Source organism: Oreochromis niloticus, linkage group LG6 (assembly GCF_001858045.2).
Source record: "Oreochromis niloticus isolate F11D_XX linkage group LG6, O_niloticus_UMD_NMBU, whole genome shotgun sequence".
Lineage (NCBI taxonomy): Eukaryota > Metazoa > Chordata > Actinopteri > Cichliformes > Cichlidae > Oreochromis > Oreochromis niloticus.
In genome coordinates, this window is record NC_031971.2 from 26211736 (window position 1) to 26229613 (window position 17878).

At 39.7% G+C, this 17878-nt stretch overlaps 2 protein-coding genes across 11 annotated transcripts; both read right to left on the minus strand.

Annotated features, from left to right (window-relative positions):
* Positions 1-230: 230 nt before the first annotated feature.
* On the minus strand, positions 231-17465 carry LOC109202397 (zinc finger protein 16). 8 transcript variants are annotated; one of them, XR_003220552.1, is made up of 6 exons: positions 17035-17179; positions 14491-14548; positions 13884-14208; positions 11080-11206; positions 10739-10911; positions 9633-10614 (listed from the first exon to the last, which is right to left on the minus strand). XR_003220552.1 is itself a non-coding variant. In XM_025908240.1 (4 exons), exons 2-3 carry the CDS (start codon positions 14537-14539, stop codon positions 13088-13090), a joined length of 1170 nt encoding a protein of 389 aa, XP_025764025.1. In that variant the 5' UTR covers positions 14540-14548; positions 17035-17178; the 3' UTR covers positions 231-1139; positions 13051-13087. The 8 variants fall into 8 exon arrangements, 3 of the variants coding, with proteins under 3 accessions (XP_025764025.1, XP_025764026.1, XP_019215199.1); XR_003220553.1 differs by having other exon boundaries at positions 9633-10911; positions 14078-14208; XR_003220551.1 differs by having other exon boundaries at positions 9633-10911.
* LOC106098446 (oocyte zinc finger protein XlCOF6.1) lies at positions 235-7534 on the minus strand. Of its 3 annotated transcripts, none has more exons than XM_025908238.1 (5): positions 7189-7534; positions 7008-7108; positions 5541-6885; positions 3626-3683; positions 235-2300 (listed from the first exon to the last, which is right to left on the minus strand). In XM_025908238.1, exons 4-5 carry the CDS (start codon positions 3672-3674, stop codon positions 1177-1179), a joined length of 1173 nt encoding a protein of 390 aa, XP_025764023.1. In that variant the 5' UTR covers positions 3675-3683; positions 5541-6885; positions 7008-7108; positions 7189-7534; the 3' UTR covers positions 235-1176. The 3 variants fall into 3 exon arrangements, with proteins under 3 accessions (XP_025764023.1, XP_019215196.1, XP_019215197.1); XM_019359651.2 differs by having other exon boundaries at positions 6994-7108; positions 7189-7532; XM_019359652.2 differs by lacking the exons at positions 5541-6885; positions 7008-7108; positions 7189-7534 and adding an exon at positions 5175-5534.
* Positions 17466-17878: the final 413 nt, after the last annotated feature.

The following is a 17878-nucleotide window of genomic DNA, read 5'->3' on the forward strand; positions in this document are numbered from 1 at the left end:
TTGTAGGCTACATTTTACTGTATTTGCACTATGGATAAAGATGATAAATTAATCTGTGACCTATACTGGCATTGTACAAAAAACTTAAAAATCTCTCATTTCACAAATAAACAACATGTCACAGAAGAATCTGGGACATAATAGAACAAATAAAAATACATTTCAGCACATTTACTGATTATCAGTAAAAAAAAAACATTGAGCACCCATTGACTGAAATTACTACAGAGTTAATCACAGTACATCACAATGTATCTTTATTGAATGTAAGCTATCATGCATGAATAAGATAAAATCATTGGATTACACAACTACATCATATATATGTTGTACATCGAATATAAAATTATACTGATATAAAAACTTAAAAAGTACAATGTTCTTTGTTCATGTAATTTTTTTCACAACTTGTATGAGCTGAAAAATGCTACTGCACTCAAGAGTGGAGTACCTCTGGCCACTGTGACATCACTGCAGGTCCTGCCCAGAGGACAATACTGCAGTTTCATTTTTCTTTTTTACTCTAATTTAGCAGAGCATAACCATTTTGTAAAGATTTACCTACTGAAAAAAAATACTGTAATTGACTGTAAATGCAAAATCTGCATATTTGACACTTATTATGATGGCAAATTAGGGAACAATTACTTTTAAAAGAAAGTACACTTTGTTTTATAAACTGCAGAAAGAAGCAATGCTTAGCTACATCATGGTTTGTACTGCACCATACAAGATATTGTACTGATATAACTGTAGGTCCAGAGAAACTTTCCAGCCATTTGGCAGGGCAACTCTATTATCTTGTCCTTTGGTAAAGTACTATGAAATATTCTTAAACTATAGCCACACCACATGTCATAACAGTGAACAGAGCAGACCTACACTGAGCTGTGAGATCAAACAGTACATATTCTAGGCACATCCAGGATTTTAACTGCTGCTGTATTCCAATTAATACAGACTTCAGCAAACACATCTTCTAGCACTGACCTGGTGACCTGTCCTAACTGAGATTTTTAAAAAGAATTTTAGTGGACAGGCAGCAATGCAAGCAGAGAGGTGAATCATCACAAGAACTTTAAATAACTTGTCAATAGAACAGAAATGAGCTTCTCTCTCTTTCTTTTCAGCAAAACTAAATGAAGAGGAAAAGTGCTTTTAAAAAGTACTCGGCTTTTACGTTACACTCTCGGGATTCTCTGAAGGTCCTTCAAAACTTAGTATTTCTTTGGATGTGTCCCCAGCCATCTGTCTGTGTGCATGTGACCTCCGGTGTCTGCTAAGGGAATGGCTCCATGAAAACCTGCGGCCGCAGGTGAGGCACAAATAGGGTCTTTCTCCAGTATGTGTCCGCCGATGCTTTGTCAGTGACTTGTATCGTGTGAACGTTGCTCCACATTCATTACAAATATATTTTTCTGACTTAATATGAACATTTTGTTCATGCTCTTTCATGTTGCCCAGCTGTGAAAAGCCTTTACCACACACAGGGCAAAGATGTGGCTTCTCCCCTGTGTGGGTCAATCCGTGAATATTCAAATCCTGGCGAGAATAAAACTGCTTGCCACAGATAATGCATTTGTATGGTCTTTCCCCTGTGTGGCTCCTCATGTGCCTTTTCAGTCCCTCAGAGCGAGAGAAGCAGCTCTCACACAAGGTGCATTTGAAAGGCTTCTCTCCTGTGTGGGAGCGCAAGTGCCTACGGAGCTCTGAGGCCTTGAAGAAACACATCCCGCAATCTGCACAACTGTGAGGTTTTTCTGGCTGCTCCTCGTGTGTCTTTTCGTGTGCTTTGCAGTGACCTGACTCGGAGAATCCCTTACCGCAGACCGAACAGGTGAAAGGCTTCTCTCCAGTGTGCATACGCTTATGACGAATGAGTTTGTTAAGTTTGCTGAACGTCTTCATGCAGTATGAACACTGATGAGGTACCTTGGGTTGTTTTGTGTGTGTGCGTTTATGCCTCTCTAATTTTGAGGGTCTATTGAACACTTTTCCACAGTCGGGACAGGGATGCTTGTTAGTCCTACTGTGGCAATTCTGGTGTCGGATCAGCTTCTCTTGTTGTGTAAAGCTCTTATTACAATGCTCACAGTTATGAAGAGTCTTGGGCTTCCTCGTGTGTACAGGTTTATGCCTCTCCAGCTTTGACGGTCTGTCAAATACCTTGCCACAGACAGTGCAAGGGTAACACTTGTCTGATGTGTTGCTCTGTGGCTGTTTGGAGTTCTCTGGCTCGGTCACTGAAGCATCACTGGAATCTGATTCTGAGATTATTTTCACCACCACTATTTCTGGACCTGAGGAGCAATCACATGAAAAACACAATCTGAGTGTTACTGGCTGAGGTGACTTAGCAAATCTCAGTGAGCAAAACACAATGATTCACTTTTATCATGTTACACATATCAGGGCTCTAGAATGTGATCAATTTGGTCGCAAATGCAACCTAGTTTCTCAATGGTGCGACTAAAAAAACTTCTAGGTCGCACCGGTGTGACCAGCCGTTCAAGTAAAAAAAGGTCTCTGTATGGTCAACAACACACACACAGAATGCCCATATCATGACCTAAACCAATCAGAGATAATCATGGGCGAACCTCTCAGATGCCCATGCCCATGGTAAGATGTTTAGATATTGAGATGTTCAGTTTGAAACCTTTGAGGCATTTTTAATTTTGACTTTATTTTTATTTTGTATAGCTTGAGATATTTTAAGTTTCAATTTCAGCTTAGTGAAGCACTTTAAGTACAAGCAGTACCGTATTTTTCGGACTATAAGGCGCACTTAAAATAGCTTCATTTTCTCAAAAGTGTGCCTTATGTATGAATTCTGGTTGTGCTTACTAACCGCGAACTGATTTTATGTGGCACACAGCACTCAAAAATCTGTCAAAATGTTTTAGTATGACTTTGGTAAGCTATAAAACTGCACCGCTTGATGGATTGTTGGAGCATTATGGCTACCGTAATCAGGAGTAATACGTACACACATAATATTACCATACTGTGTGTGTATAAGGACCCCAAAATGGCACCTGTTAAGAGACATGCTTACGAAGCGGATTTCAAACTCTATCAGTAACGCAGTAAAACATGGGAATAGAGCAGCTGCGAGAGAATTCAGCAGCAATGAATTAATATTACAGAAGTGGAGGAAACAAGAAGAATGAGTGGAGTAACGTTTGATTAATCTAACTTCTCTTTCTTGTAGAAATGTGCTCCAAATAAAGAACTTTGTGTTGAAAAGATTGTTAGTTAATCATTTACAAATCAGTATTGTCTGTATGGACAGCAATTTTTATTTTTTTTTAAGTGAACATGTAAAGCTGCGGTGTTAAGCGATGTGGTTGAAAAATTTGGGTGCACCTAACTTTTGTGCTGGTCCACCTAAGAAAAAAGGTTAGGCGCACCAGTGCAACCGTGGCAAAAAGTTAGTCTAGAGCCTTGCATATGTAATCCATGTTCAGTGGGGCTTAGTTCTGTTCTGTTCCACATGCACTGTATGCCACCAACTTCAGTTAGATAAGGAATCAGGATTTTATAACTAAAAAAGTGAACTTATTTATTCCACAAACTTTGATCAAAAAGGGGAAAAAACATGCAAAATACCCCCAATACATACTTTCCTCTGCAGATTCTGTTTTAGGGACAGGTGTGGTGTCTGGGCCCATTGCTGCAGCCTGTTGATGTACAACCCATAAACAGTTAAGGAACAAATACACAATATCACATATTGTAGATTTACTATTACAGCTTCCACAATAAAAATTCATACTGTAGCTAATGTCTGAGACCAGAAGGACTCATTAGACACATCCAGGAAAATTCAAACAAAACTGATGTGGGAAGTGGACAATAAGCATTGATACAGCTAATGTAAAAGTCTTAATGGAGAGCTATTTCAGATCAGCAGCTGTCAAGTTATCCCACTTGAAATCCAAATGATTTGGTGTTTGAGTTTGTAAAAACATAAGCATCAGCAATTAGACTACTGTGTAAGCCTGCGACAAAAGACAATTTATTGTATTTCATTGGATCTTCCTGACTAACTGGCTGTTACTTGTTTATGTGTCAGTGCGCCCCAGGGCAGCTGTGGCTACAATGTAGCTTGCCATTGCCAGTGTGTGAATGTGTGTGTGAATGGGTGAATGACTGAATGTAGTGTAAAGCGCTTTGGGGTCCTTATAGGACCCCAAAGCGCTGAGTGACTGAGTAAAGGGACTGAGTAAAGCGCTATACAAATGCAGGCCATTTATGTGGCTAACTACTGATTAGTTGGTTGGAAGTTCGGGAGGAAATTTTACAATTCTACAAAAAAAAAAAAAATCTACTTATCAGCGCTCCCTGGTGAGCAGACTATGCAAAACAGATACTATCGCTAGATTACCTCAAATCTACATTCACCAGACACTTTATCAGGTACACCTTGCTAGTACCATTTTTAACTCCAATTGTATTAAGAACTGCCCTAATTCCTCCTAGCACAAATGCTGGTGCTGGAAACATTCCTCAACTACATTATATATTATCAGACCAGGTCACGTTTTTGCAGCTTTTTATAGATCACAGGACTGGCATCCACATGCTCTCCTGCTGCTGTAGTCCATCTGCAACCACAGTTAAAGCAACGTGCATTCACACTGGTTGTATCAAGTTGTTATGGAGTAGTGTAATGTTTTCTCTTTCTTTTAAGCCCACAAACATAAATGTTTGATTATTAGCAACAGGTTAATAGTTTCTTCTCCCAGTGTTGTTGAGTTATAAAAGTGACGTTTCAATGAATCTTTTTAACAACCACACACTGTATTTCATTTTTGAGAGATCATGAACAGTTTAGCACATTTGTCTCAGTGCCTAAAGACCTCAATAAGATTCTCTTCCCAAGTGTTTTTCAAGGCTCTACATATTGTATGTTTCATATGTCCTAAATTTAATACCAAGAATACTAAGCCACTTATCTCTTTAAGCATACAGCAGTAGTAATTAAATCCAAAATACAAGATATATTTGTCTGACCACTTCTGTAAAATAAAAGATAAACAGCATGTATGAAGTGGGTTAAGCAGTCCGCTGTGCTGCACACACCCAGGGTCTGTCTCAGGAGGCTGAGAGGAAAACAACACTAAACAACCCTTAACGCTCAAAGTATTTATCAATATCCTCAAACTAACCTTAAAGATGCACGTGAAACTGAAAGTGGTCAGTGCTGGTTCTGAAAGCTAACATGTTGTTTATTTACCTATACAAAAAAAATATCTTTGCTTTTGCACAGATTTGCTGGAATGTTTGTGTGGCGGCTCTAGCATTAACCCGTCCACTTGCAGCGAAACCGACACCGGCGTGGTTAATGATTGTCAGTAACGGGTTATAATTAAACTCAAGGGTAGCGTTAACACAGTGTCACACCGGCATGCAAGTACAAACACAACAGCCGCACTTTTACAGCGTTTGCTAGCTACTGTCGCTAACGCTAACGCTGCTGTTTTAGCTAATCACGCCGTACAAGCCTCGGAGACGCAAACAAGATTCAGGCCCACCTCTCTAATAATCCGTAAAAGAGAAAGCTTGCCACAGCCTCTGTCTACAGTTTTAAGTGAAAACTTCTTCGTCTGAAAGGACTGCTAGTCGCTGCGGACTGCTAAACAAGCCGCAGCAATTTCAGGTTGATGCTCTCTCCCTTGCATGGTGCCTTCAAGTACCCACGTACTTTCAAAAACTGGTTTTTTTCTTTGCGGTTCAGTCAGATGTCCAACAGGGACATCCTCAGTTCGTGGACAGTGTTGACGTTGAGAAGCGTCGTTTGCTTTTCTTTTTTACATTATTGATTTCATTTGTTTATACAAAAACAAAACAAAACAAAAAAAAAAAAAAAAAAAAAAAAAAAAAAAAAACACAGGTTGTTGAAACTAAATGAACACAGATATCAAAGGCTCTCCAAAACAGAAATAAGGGCAACCAGACATATTGAGGTTTGTTTGTTGTTGTTTTTTTTGTTTTGTTTTTTTTTTTTACATTATATCAGTAGTAGTTTTTCTTTTTCTCTGTTATCACTAAACAAAGAAAACCATATTCTCCTTTCAGATGTCACTTCCATTACCATAAAGGGTACTTACTTGCTTTCAATCCCATCACAGTTACAGCCACAATTTTTATAATAAAACATATCTGAATAAGTTAGCAAATGACAAAGGATGTCAAAAGAGATGTTTTGTATAACTCTGTATCAAATCTACATAAACGACAATATCAAAATACACAATTAAACAGTGGTTACCGTTTTCCAAATTAAAACCAGGTACAGTGGCATTTTCAAAGCATGTATATATATTATCCTTTAGTCAATGTAGTGCCTTAGTTATTACAGAGTATTATAAAACTAGTTCTCCTAGATTCATCACAGAAAAGTGAGTATATGCACCATAAAGAGAGTCATTGTGTTCCTTCAGAGCTGCCCTGAGATTACAACCTTTGTTTACCTGGATTTTAAAGTTCACTAAGACATTGCATGCGACCCAAATCTGTACAAATAAACTTTGATTAACAAACTAAAATCTCACTTAACTATACAAAAATACACAATTTAGCATTTCACAGGACAAGTGTGAAATATCTGTAGGCTGCATATCAATCAAAATCACTCAAATTCTTTGAAGGAAAAACTGTTTCAGTCTTTACCAAAAATAGTCACAGTGCTGTTTTCTCTAACTCACTTAGAAGGAAAACAATGAGAAAAGGAAATGGAGTTCTGGATGCCCCACACTTCCAGGGACTGGATCTTGAAGTCTCTCTTGCAGAGTGCGATGCTCTTAAAAGTTTCACACGGCTCTGTGTAACCCCCATGTAGGTCTCTTTGCAGGCAGAGAGCATGGCCTCCATCACCACCTGAAAGAGGACACATAGATATGAGCTGAGTATACTTGCAGTTTCCCTGTCACACATAATATATTCAAAGTTTATTTAAAGGCCAATCTATTGGATGTCTTTTCTTACAATGTTTAACTAACACCAATAATAAGCTGATTGTCATTGCCTGCTACAAACTTGGAGGCCTCTTGCTCCTTACGGGGCCTCGAAGCAGACTGGAGCTGAGCAGTAAGCAGTCACACTGAGGAGAGAGGACAATGGAGTTAGGGAAGTAGTGGAGGGAGCGCTGAAATGGTAAGTAATTTGTATAACTAATCTTACTTGTAGGAGGAGAAACAGAGCGATGAGAGGAGGGCGACGGGGATCCGGGGTGAGCTGAGTGGCATGGAGAGGCTGGCCTGAGATCCGGAGGTTCCAGATGGAGTGTGATGGCAGGAGGGCAGGTGAGACACAGAATGATTTCCAGAATGGTGGCTTGGTATCAGTCAGCGAGTAGAGCATGAGCCAAAGGTTTGAGCCAGGGTGAATCCAGAAAATGGGCTGATGACAAACTTGCAGTGAATAAACGTCAGTGTGAGCCTTAAATCACTCTGGCTTGATTGCCTGCAATCGTCTCCAGGTGTGCAGGAACTGGAGCAGGTTGCCCTGCCCAGGGGCTGATCTCAAGTCCAAGGCATTGCAGTGAATTAACATAAAGAAACCCATACACGGTCAATCTAAATCTAATGTAAGTTGAATTCAACAAGAAGAAACCTCACCATGAAAATTAAACACTCCCCAGTTCCAAAGTATGCAAGTTCCTCTGAATCATGTTTTCTTCTTTCTGCTACATCTGTTGACAAAAAGGCACCAAATACCTAAGATATGACAAATTAGATCATGATAGTTTCATATGAAACTTGCTGCTTCAACTAAATCACTAAATCTCACCATTATAGACATATCAGGTTAAATTTTGAGGAAGACCCCAGGTGCAGGCTCTGTAAAGATGCTGCTGAGACATTCCAGCACATAAAAACCGGGTGCAAGATGCTAGCAGGCAGGGCATACAGGGAACGCCATAGCCAAGTATGGACTGGAATACAGCTGGACAAAATGGTGATGGCTAACCAACCCCACATAGTAGTGGTGAACAAGCAGAGGATGATGGCCGTAGTGATAGACGTAGCAATACTGAATGACAGCAACATCAGGAAGAAGAAACACGAGAAGCTGGAGAAGTAGCAAGGGCTTAGAGAAGAGCTCGGGAAGATGTGGAGGGTGAAGGTATCAGTGGTCCCAGTGTTAAACGGTGTTAGTCGAGTAGCTCCAGCATATATATAGATATATACATATATATAAGGTGTGTGTGTGTGTGTGTGTCAATAATTAATAATCAATAATGTATCCCAATATTGAATATTTTACCTCTTCTTTTAAAAATCATGACAGCTGGTTCGTGTCCCTCTGCATGTGAACAGAATCTGTATGAACCTGTTGGTTTTATTTCAAAGTTTATGACAAGAACATATACATGTCAAACTAGCATACATTTAGCCCTCAAGAGCTAAAACCTATTTTGTTTGGTCTGAATCAGAGAGAAGTTTTGGGACTGTTTAAATGAGCGGGAAAAGAAACAGTATTATCTATCACTAAATGTTGATAGTGAAAACACACCTGCTGCTGACGGTTATTAAAAAAAACAAAGAAAACTTTTCACTGTAATGGTGTGAAGTTCAACAGATATTAATTCAAAACAAAGTAAATGTTATTTATGCTATTGCAATCTTATATAAATACTCCTCTACATGATTCACGACTCCGTTTTTAGGTAGTTGGCAAGTGGGACTGTAGCGCAGAACAAAGGTTACTTACGAAGCAAGAGTCTGAAGAGGGCAAAGCGCTCAGGTATCCAGGCCCAGATGACTCTCATCTCAGTCCCTGTTACAACACTGGAACGAAAGTTGTTGAAATCCACTGTCTCTACTGGTAGCCTTTGGAAACATATGTGAAAACAGATTTCATATTAGTTGAAATGGAATATTTAATACTACTAAGTTTGTGTATATTAATCCTTTATTACATACAAATATACCATTCATCATCTGATTCATGACAATGTCAGTATTAACCCACCTTTTCTGGTCTATGCTGACACCTTTCAGTGTGAGAGACTCTTTATTGGCAGTGAACATCTTTTGCGCCACGGACTGGTTTATGTCTGACAATACTTTCACGGACCAGCCTTTAAGGTGTCGTCGACAAATACAACAAAATGAAACCAGTACCCTTACCAAAAGAAAAAAGAAGATTTATTCATAACACACGGGAAAAGACTCAGGGAAACTGACTTTAAAAAATAACGATAAAAACCCTAAAATTCACACCAGAGCCTCAACTCTCTTGGCCCAGTACTGGTCCATGGGCTGGGGACCGCTGGGTTAAGGTCTCTCCTTGTGGGTACTGAAATCTTGAAGGCTCTTTCTAGGAGCTTCTCAGCTGGGCAGTGGCGAGCTACATTTTGCACAAATCTTTTCATGTCTGTTCTGAAGTCTTCCACATCTGCCACTCAACATGACACCGATACTTTATAGAGGTCAAGCAAAGCCAAAGCAGCCCTAAAAAGAATAATTATGAAACACATTAATTGTATTGTTTTGTCTTTTTTTTTTTTTGTCCCCTTTATCCCCAAAAGTTCATTGTCTTCATCTGGACGTAGCATTTTCCATGGCAGAAATGTTTCGTCACTCATCCAAGTGACTTCTTTAGTCTCAGCTGACTGAAGGTTTCCTCAGTATTATAAACAGCACATTTTCATAAACCAGTAGTGATCCCATATGTGTCAGGACACAACATACTGTTTATTTTCTCCCATTTCTGATACTCTGGGTGCAAGAGAAAATGTGTGTTTCTGAAAGGCATGGTGAAGGAGACAGAGAGCAAGTAGATAAAAAAAGAACAAACTGACTGTTTTCTGATCAATTCTCTTTATCAGGGCATTTGTGTTATTGCAGAATAAAAATTCTTTGAAGTTTGACCTCATACTGGACTGTCTTTAAACCATGATTCTTAGATCGTATTTCATAAAAAACAATATGTGCCACTGTGTCTGCTAAGTCTTAGCGGATCTACAATGTATGAGCTTCAGTCACTGAAAGCTAACTATCCAAATGGAGTCTACTTCACAAGTTCAATACGTCCCCTCTGGCAACAAATGCAGGGTGTTTGTCATTTGTTGTTTCCTGCTTTATAAAACACAAATAAGGGGAAGAGCTGAGACATGTGCTTATTATAAGCAGCTTTAAATTTAAAGACTGTCCCAGCTTAGTTCATTCTGAAATGGTTTCATTCTGGTTTATTAGGAAGTCACAATAGCAAAGGACTTTTGCTTTCCTTTCCAGTACCTTACTAGCCTGGATGTATTCTGACTGTACAACTTCCTGTGTTCTATAAGAGGCTTGTGCCTGGCTTGTCAAACACTAAAACAAATGTGGCATGATCATTGCTCAATGAAATATAGTGTGCTATGTTGGCAATTAGACAATTACTGTGCAAGGCAATGTGTACTTCCATTCTGCAATCTTATTATCTGAACTTGCACCCAGCTGCATCAATCAGCCATAATGTTTACCTGCCATCATCTTGACCCCCAAGGGACACCAGGTACTTGTCATTGGGAGAAAAGGCCAGTGTCTCTACTTTTGCCTTGTGGAGCACCAGCTCTGTATAGATTGTTCGTGTCGCATAGTCCCAGATTATTATAGTAACCTAGGACAACATATTACACAAAATGTTCTAATTTATTCATCAAAATTATTTGACCCAGTAACTTACAGCAGAGTTGCCGGGTAATAACAAAAACCTTAGTTCAAAGTGTCCTGACTAGGGTTACCTTAAAGCACATGAAGTCGACGACTTTTTGACACTGAAACATTACATTGTTTGTATGGCCATGTAAGAACTCCTGTTTGCCATCTTTAATTCTCTTCAGAATGATTGTGCATCCAAGAGGGTAGATCACGTGCTCGTTGTCTGGATGGACTCTTAGGCCAGAAGAAACATGTCCTGGTGAAATAAAGCAGAGTACAATGAACAGACAATCGGTTTGTGCTTATGAAGGTGGATGGTTGTTTTAAAAGCTGGATACAATAACAAGAATTTGTACTCCATCTTGTTGGCTACACATGTAAGTTCAACATGTAATCTTAACAACAACAAAAACATATAACGTACCTAGATTTCAGCCCTCCAGATAGCTCTGGAACAAGTGAAGGAGGACATCATTTTGGACTTTAAACTGTAATTTCATAAGTATTACAGCTTTTCCTAATGATAAAGACCTCCCACGTGGTCATTCGTACTACAAAAGAGAAATTAAGTAATAGATAAGCAATTCAATGACAGAAACGTTCCTGTTCTTGTTAAGTATGTAAGATATAGATTTTATAGAATTTACTGTACAAATTTTTGTACAGTACTTAGCATGCTACTTAATTTGTTTGCAGGGGAAAAAAAATCTTACAGTTAAAGCCAATAACAGCTTCCAGTGCGAACCCAGGTATGCTTTCTATGTAAAGATCCATTATCAAACTAACTGTCTTTTATTCACCCAAAAAAACTGTAAAAGTACCTTAACCAGTAAATTCAAATTTTGTTAAAATAGCGGTAACTATTTTTTCTCAGGCAGGTTAAGTAGTTCCACACCAAAAAGTCGCTTAGCAAGATCAATCAGGCTCCACCAGCTGCAAGATGTTTCTTTGCTGCATTCACGTAATTCACGGAAATTTCACATTTGAAACAGGCGCCCACAAAAACAATTAAATATAATTGGCAAATTACACTGGAAAATCCATGCTACTGCATTTGTAGGCTACATTTCACTGTATTTGCACTATGGATAAAGCCTAATAAATGAATCTGTGACCTGTACTGACATTATACAAAAAACTTAAAAATCTCTCACTTCGCAAATACACAACATGTCACAGAAGAATCTGGGACATAATAGAACAAATAAAAATACATTTCAGCACATTTACTGATTATCAGTATAAAAACATTGAACGCCCATTGTCTGGTATTACTACAAAGTTAATCACAGTACGTCACAATGTATCTTTATTGAAAGTAAGCTATTATGCATGAATGAGATAAAATCATTGGATTACACAACTACATCATATATATGTTGTACATCAAATATAAAATTATACTGATATAAAAACTTAAAAAGTACAATGTTCTTTGTTCATTTAATTTTTTTCACAACTTGTATGAGCTGAAAAATGCTACCGCACTCAAGAGTGGAGTACCTCTGGCCTCTATGTTCTTCATTCATTTAATTTTTACTGATATAACTGTAGGTCCAGAGAAACTTTCCAGCCATTTGGCAGAGCAACTCTATTATCTTGTCCTGTAAAGTACTATGAAATATTCTTAAACTATAGCCACACCTAGGGCTGGGCGATATGGCCTAAAATCAATATCACGATAAATTGAGCAGTTAACCTCGATAACGATAAATGGACGATAACCACCCCAAGTGCCAAAAAAACAAACGTTGAAACAAACGAATCACATGGTTGTGCTGCAGGTGGTGGAAGAGGTTGGTTGTGTTACCTTGACTTGACGCAACAGTCTTTTTGCAGAGTTTACATTTAACAATTTTTTGATCAATATCATCCTTGTTGAATCCAAAATGTTGCCAAACGATTGATGATGCATTTTTTTTGTTAACAAGCATCTCCTCTTCCTCCTCCACCAGCTCTACCTCCGTCGCTGCTGCTTCAACATTTAAATCGTCCTCCATTTGTTCACCCGTGTCTCGTCTTGTTACAGGTAGTCATGTGACTCCACCCCATCAAGTCTGTAACGTAGCACAGCGTCTTAAAGGGACATGAACATCGCCAACCTGCACATGCCTTTTCTTTTTTTTTTAAATACCGAATTTACCGACATGGGCAAAATGACGTCGATGAGAGTCATAAATTTCGGTAACGATAAATTTTTGATATATCGCCCAGCCCTAGCCACACCACATGTCATAACAGTGAACAGAGCAGACCTACACTGAGCTGTGAGATCAAACAGTACATATCCTAGGCATATCCAGGATTTTAACTGCTGCTGTATTCCAATTAATACAGACTTCAGCAAACACATCTTGAGCTTGAGCTTCTCTCTCTTTCTTTTCAGCAAAACTAAATGAAGAGGAAAAGTGCTTTTAAAAAGTACTCGACTTTTACGTTACACTCTCAGGATTCTCTGAAGGTCCTTCAAAACTTAGTATTTCTTTGGATGTGTCCCCAGCCATCTGTCTGTGTGCATGTGACCTCCGGTGTCTGCTAAGGGAATGGCTCCATGAAAACCTGCAGCCGCAGGTGAGGCACAGATAGGGTCTTTCTCCAGTATGTGTCCGCCGATGCTTTGTCAGTGACGTGTTTCGTGTGAAAGTTGCTCCACAATCACTACAAATATAATTTTCTGACTTAATATGAACATTTTGTTCATGCTCTTTCATGTTGCCCAGCTGTGAAAAGCCTTTACCACACACAGGGCAAAGATGTGGCTTCTCCCCTGTGTGGGTCAATACGTGAATATTCAAATTCTGGCGAGAATAAAACTGCTTGCCACAGATAATGCATTTGTATGGTCTTTCCCCTGTGTGGCTCCTCATGTGCCTTTTCAGTCCCTCAGAGCGAGAGAAGCAGCTCTCACACAAGGTGCATTTGAAAGGCTTCTCTCCTGTGTGGGAGCTGAAGTGCCTACGAAGTGACGAGGCCTTGAAGAAACACATCCCGCAATCCGCACAACTGTGAGGTTTTTCTGGCTGCTCCTCGTGTCTCTTTTCGTGTGCTTTGCAGTGACCTGACTCGGAGAATCCCTTACCGCAGACCGAACAGGTGAAAGGCTTCTCTCCAGTGTGAATACGCTTGTGACGAATGAGTTTGTTAAGTTTTCTGAACGTCTTCATGCAGTATGAACACTGATGAGGTACCTTGGGTTGTTTTGTGTGTGTGCGTTTATGTCTCTCTAACCTTGAGGGTCTATTGAACACTTTTCCACAGTCAGGACAGGGATGCTTGTTAGTCCTACTGTGGCAATTCTGGTGTCGGATCAGCGTCTCTTGTTTTGTAAAGCTTATATTACAATCCTCACACTCATGAAGAGTCTTGGGCTTCCTCGTGTGTACAGGTTTATGCCACTCCAGCTTTGACGGTCTGTCAAATACCTTGCCACAGACAGTGCAAGGGTAACACTTGTCTGATGTGTTGCTCTGTGGCTGTTTGTTCTCTGGCTCGGTCATTGAAGCATCACTGGAATCTGATTCTGAGATTATTTTCACCACCACTATTTCTGGACCTGAGGAGCAATCACATGAAAAACACAATCTGAGTGTGTTACTGGCTGAGGTGACTTAGCAAATCTCAGTTAGCAAAACACAATGATTCACTTTTATTGTGTTACACATATGTAATTCATGTTCAATGGGGCTTAGTTTTGTTCTGTTCCACATGCACTGTATGCCACCAACTTCAGTTAGATAAGGAATCAGGATTTTTAGAACTAAAAAAGTGAACTTATTTATTCCACAAATTTTGATCAAAAAGGGGAAAAAACATGCAAAATACCCCCAATACATACTTTCCTCTGCAGATTCTGTTTTAGGGACAGGTGTGGTGTCTGGGCCCATTGCTGCAGCCTGTTGATGTACAACCCATAAACAGTTAAGGAACAAATACACAATATCACATATTGTAGATTTACTATTACAGCTTCCACAATGCAAACTCGTACTGTAGCTAATGTCTGAGACCAGAAGGACTCATTAGACACATCCAGGAAAATTCAAACAAAACTGATGTGGGAAGTGGACAATAAGCATTGATACAACAAATGTAAAAGTCTTAATGGAGAGCTATTTCAGATCAGCAGCTGTCAAGTTATCCCTGTTAGATACAGAATTGAATTCAAAATCCTGCTCCTCACATACAAGGTCTTAAATAATCAGGCCCCATCTTATCTTAGCACTTCGCTCTCGCACTGCAGGCTTACTTGTTGTTCCTAGAGGATTTAAAAGTAGAATGGGAGGGAGAGCCTTCAGTTTTCAGGCCCCTCTTCTGTGGAACCAGCTTCCAGTTTGGATTCGCGAGACAGACACTGTCTCTACTTTTAAGATTAGGCTTAAAACTTTCCTTTTTGCTAAGGCATATAGTTAGGGCTGGATCAGGTGACCCTGAATCCTCCGTTAGTTATGCTGCAATAGGTGTAGACTGCTGGGGCATTCCCATGATGCGTTGAGCATTTCCTTTTCAGTCACCTTCTCACTCAACATGTGTTAATAGACCTCTCTGCTGAATCACACTTGTTATTAACCTCTGTCTCTCTTCCACAGCATGTCTTTTATCCTGTCTTCCTTCACCCCAACCGGTCGCAGCAGATGGCCGCCCCTCCCTGAGCCTGGTTCTGCCGGAGGTTTTTTCCTGTTAAAAGGGAGTTTTTCCTTCCCACTGTCGCCAAAGTGCTTGCTCACAGGGGGTCATTTGATTGTTGGGTTTTTTCTCTGTACGTATTATTGTAGGGTCTACCTTACAATATAAAGTGCCTTGAGTCAACTGTTGTTGTGATTAGGCACTATATAAATAAAATTGAATTGAATTGAAGTTATCCCACTTGAAATCCAAGTGATTTGGTGTTTGAGTTTGTAAAAACATAGGCATCAGAAAACATTTACCGGTATTGTATTTAACTGGATCTTCCTGACTAACTGGCTGTGACTTGTTTATGTGGCTAACTACTGATTAGTTGGTTGGAAATTTGGGGGAAATTAAAAAAAAAAAAAATCTACTTATCAGCGCTCCATGGTGGGGAAACTGTGCAAAACAGATACTATCGCTAAATTACCTCAAATCTACATTCACCAGACACTTTATCAGGTACACCTTGCTAGTACCATTTTTAACTCCAGTTGTATTAAGAACTGCCCTAATTCCTCCTAGCACACATAGAAAGCACTAGCTGGAAACATTCCTCAAATTACAGCATCAAAAATACTCAGGTAGAGTGTGGCACTACTAGTCTGAACTGATGATATAAGGTTGGTTCATGCTTTCATGTTGTTCACGCCAAAATTCTGAGCCTGCCATCTGAGTATCGCAACAGAAATCAACACTTATCAGACCAGGTCAAGTTTTTGCAGCTTTTTATAGATCACAGGAGTGGCATCCATGCTCTTCTGCTCCTGTAGTCCACCATGTGCAACCACATTTAAAGCGTTGTGCATTCACACTGGTTATATCGAGTTGTTATGGAGTTCCTGTTGACATTTCTGTAGTGTAATGTTTTCTGTTTCTTTTAAGCCCACAAACACAAATGTTTGACTATTAACAGCTTCTTCTCCCGGTGTTGTTGATTTACAAATGTGACGTTTCAATGAATCTGTTTAAAAACTACACATTGTATTTCACATTTTTTCTCAGTGCCTAAAGACCTCAATAAGATTTTCTTACACAAGTGTTTTTCAAGGCTCTACATATTATATATTTCATATGTCCTAAATTTAATACCAAGAATACTAAGCCACTTATCTCTTTAAGCATACAGCAGTAGTAATTAAATCCAAAATACAAGATATATTTGTCTGACCACTTCTGTAAAATAAAAGATAAACAGCATGTATGAAGTGGGTTAAGCAGTCCGCTGTGCTGCACACACCCAGGGTCTGTCTCAGGAGCCTGAGTAGAAAACAACACTAAACAACCCTTAACGCTCAAAGTATGTATCAATTAAAAAAAAAGTATGTATCAATATCCTCAAACTAAACTTAAAGATGCACGTGAAACTGAAAGTGGTCAGTGCTGGTTCTGAAAGCTAACATGTTGTTTATTTACCTATACAAAAAAAATATCTGTGCTTTTGCACAAATTTGCTGGAATGTTTGTGTGGCGGCTCTAGCATTAACCCGTCCACTTGCAGCGAAACCGACACCGGCGTGGTTAATGATTGTCGGTAAGGGGTTATAATTAAACTCAAGGGTAGCGTTAACACAGTGTCACACCGGCATGCAAGTACAAACACAACAGCCGCACTTTTACAGCGTTTGCTAGCTACTGTCGCTAACGCTAACGCTGCTGTTTTAGCTAACGACGCCATACAAGCCTCTGAGGCGCAATCAAGATTCAGGCCCACCTCTCTAATGATCCGTAAAAGAGAAAGCTTGCCACAGCCTCTGTCCACAGAGCTTTAAGTGAAAACTGCTACGGCTGCAAGCACAGCTCGTAGCCGCGGACTGCTTCCTCTTCTTTATATTGTTTATTGGCGGTTGGCAAACAGCAAAGTGGTGCTTTACCGCCACCAACTGGTGTAGAGTGTGGACCGAAATGTCAAAACAAAAAACCCTTCAAATCCTCCCAAATTAGTCTGCCTTAAAAATCAGAATATTGCCTGATAACACTCACTTCTCGAGCTCTTACGAAATAAATCAGCCAAGTCCAGTTTCACTTTCACATCGCCAAGCGTTTTGATCAATTATCTTCTTTCAGCATCATATGTCTGACAATGGATCAAAACATTTTCTATTGTTTCCTGTACTGTAAAAACAACGTGCTATTTAAACCGGTGTGTCCAAATCTAAGTCGCGATAAGACCGTCCCCTCTCTCCGGCTCCTTCCTGTGCTTCTCATTTATACTATTTTCCTTTAGATTTTGTAAAACCATCGCCCTTTCATCTCTTCCTCCCACTGCTTTTGACACCTTTCTTTCACTTTGTGCCATATTCTACTCTTATATCCATATCCACCAACGGTCTCTTTGTAGCTTCATTTGCTGTCCCTTCTGCCATTTCATTTCCCTTAACTCCATGGTGCTGGTACCCATAAGAAGGTGACCATAAGGCCCATCATAGTAAGCAGCGGACTGCTAAACAAGCCGCAGCAATTTGGGGTTGATGATCTTTCCCTTGCATGGTGCCTTCAACTGCCCACGCACTTTCAAGAACCGGTGCTTTTCTTTGCGGTTAAGAGATTTGCGGTTC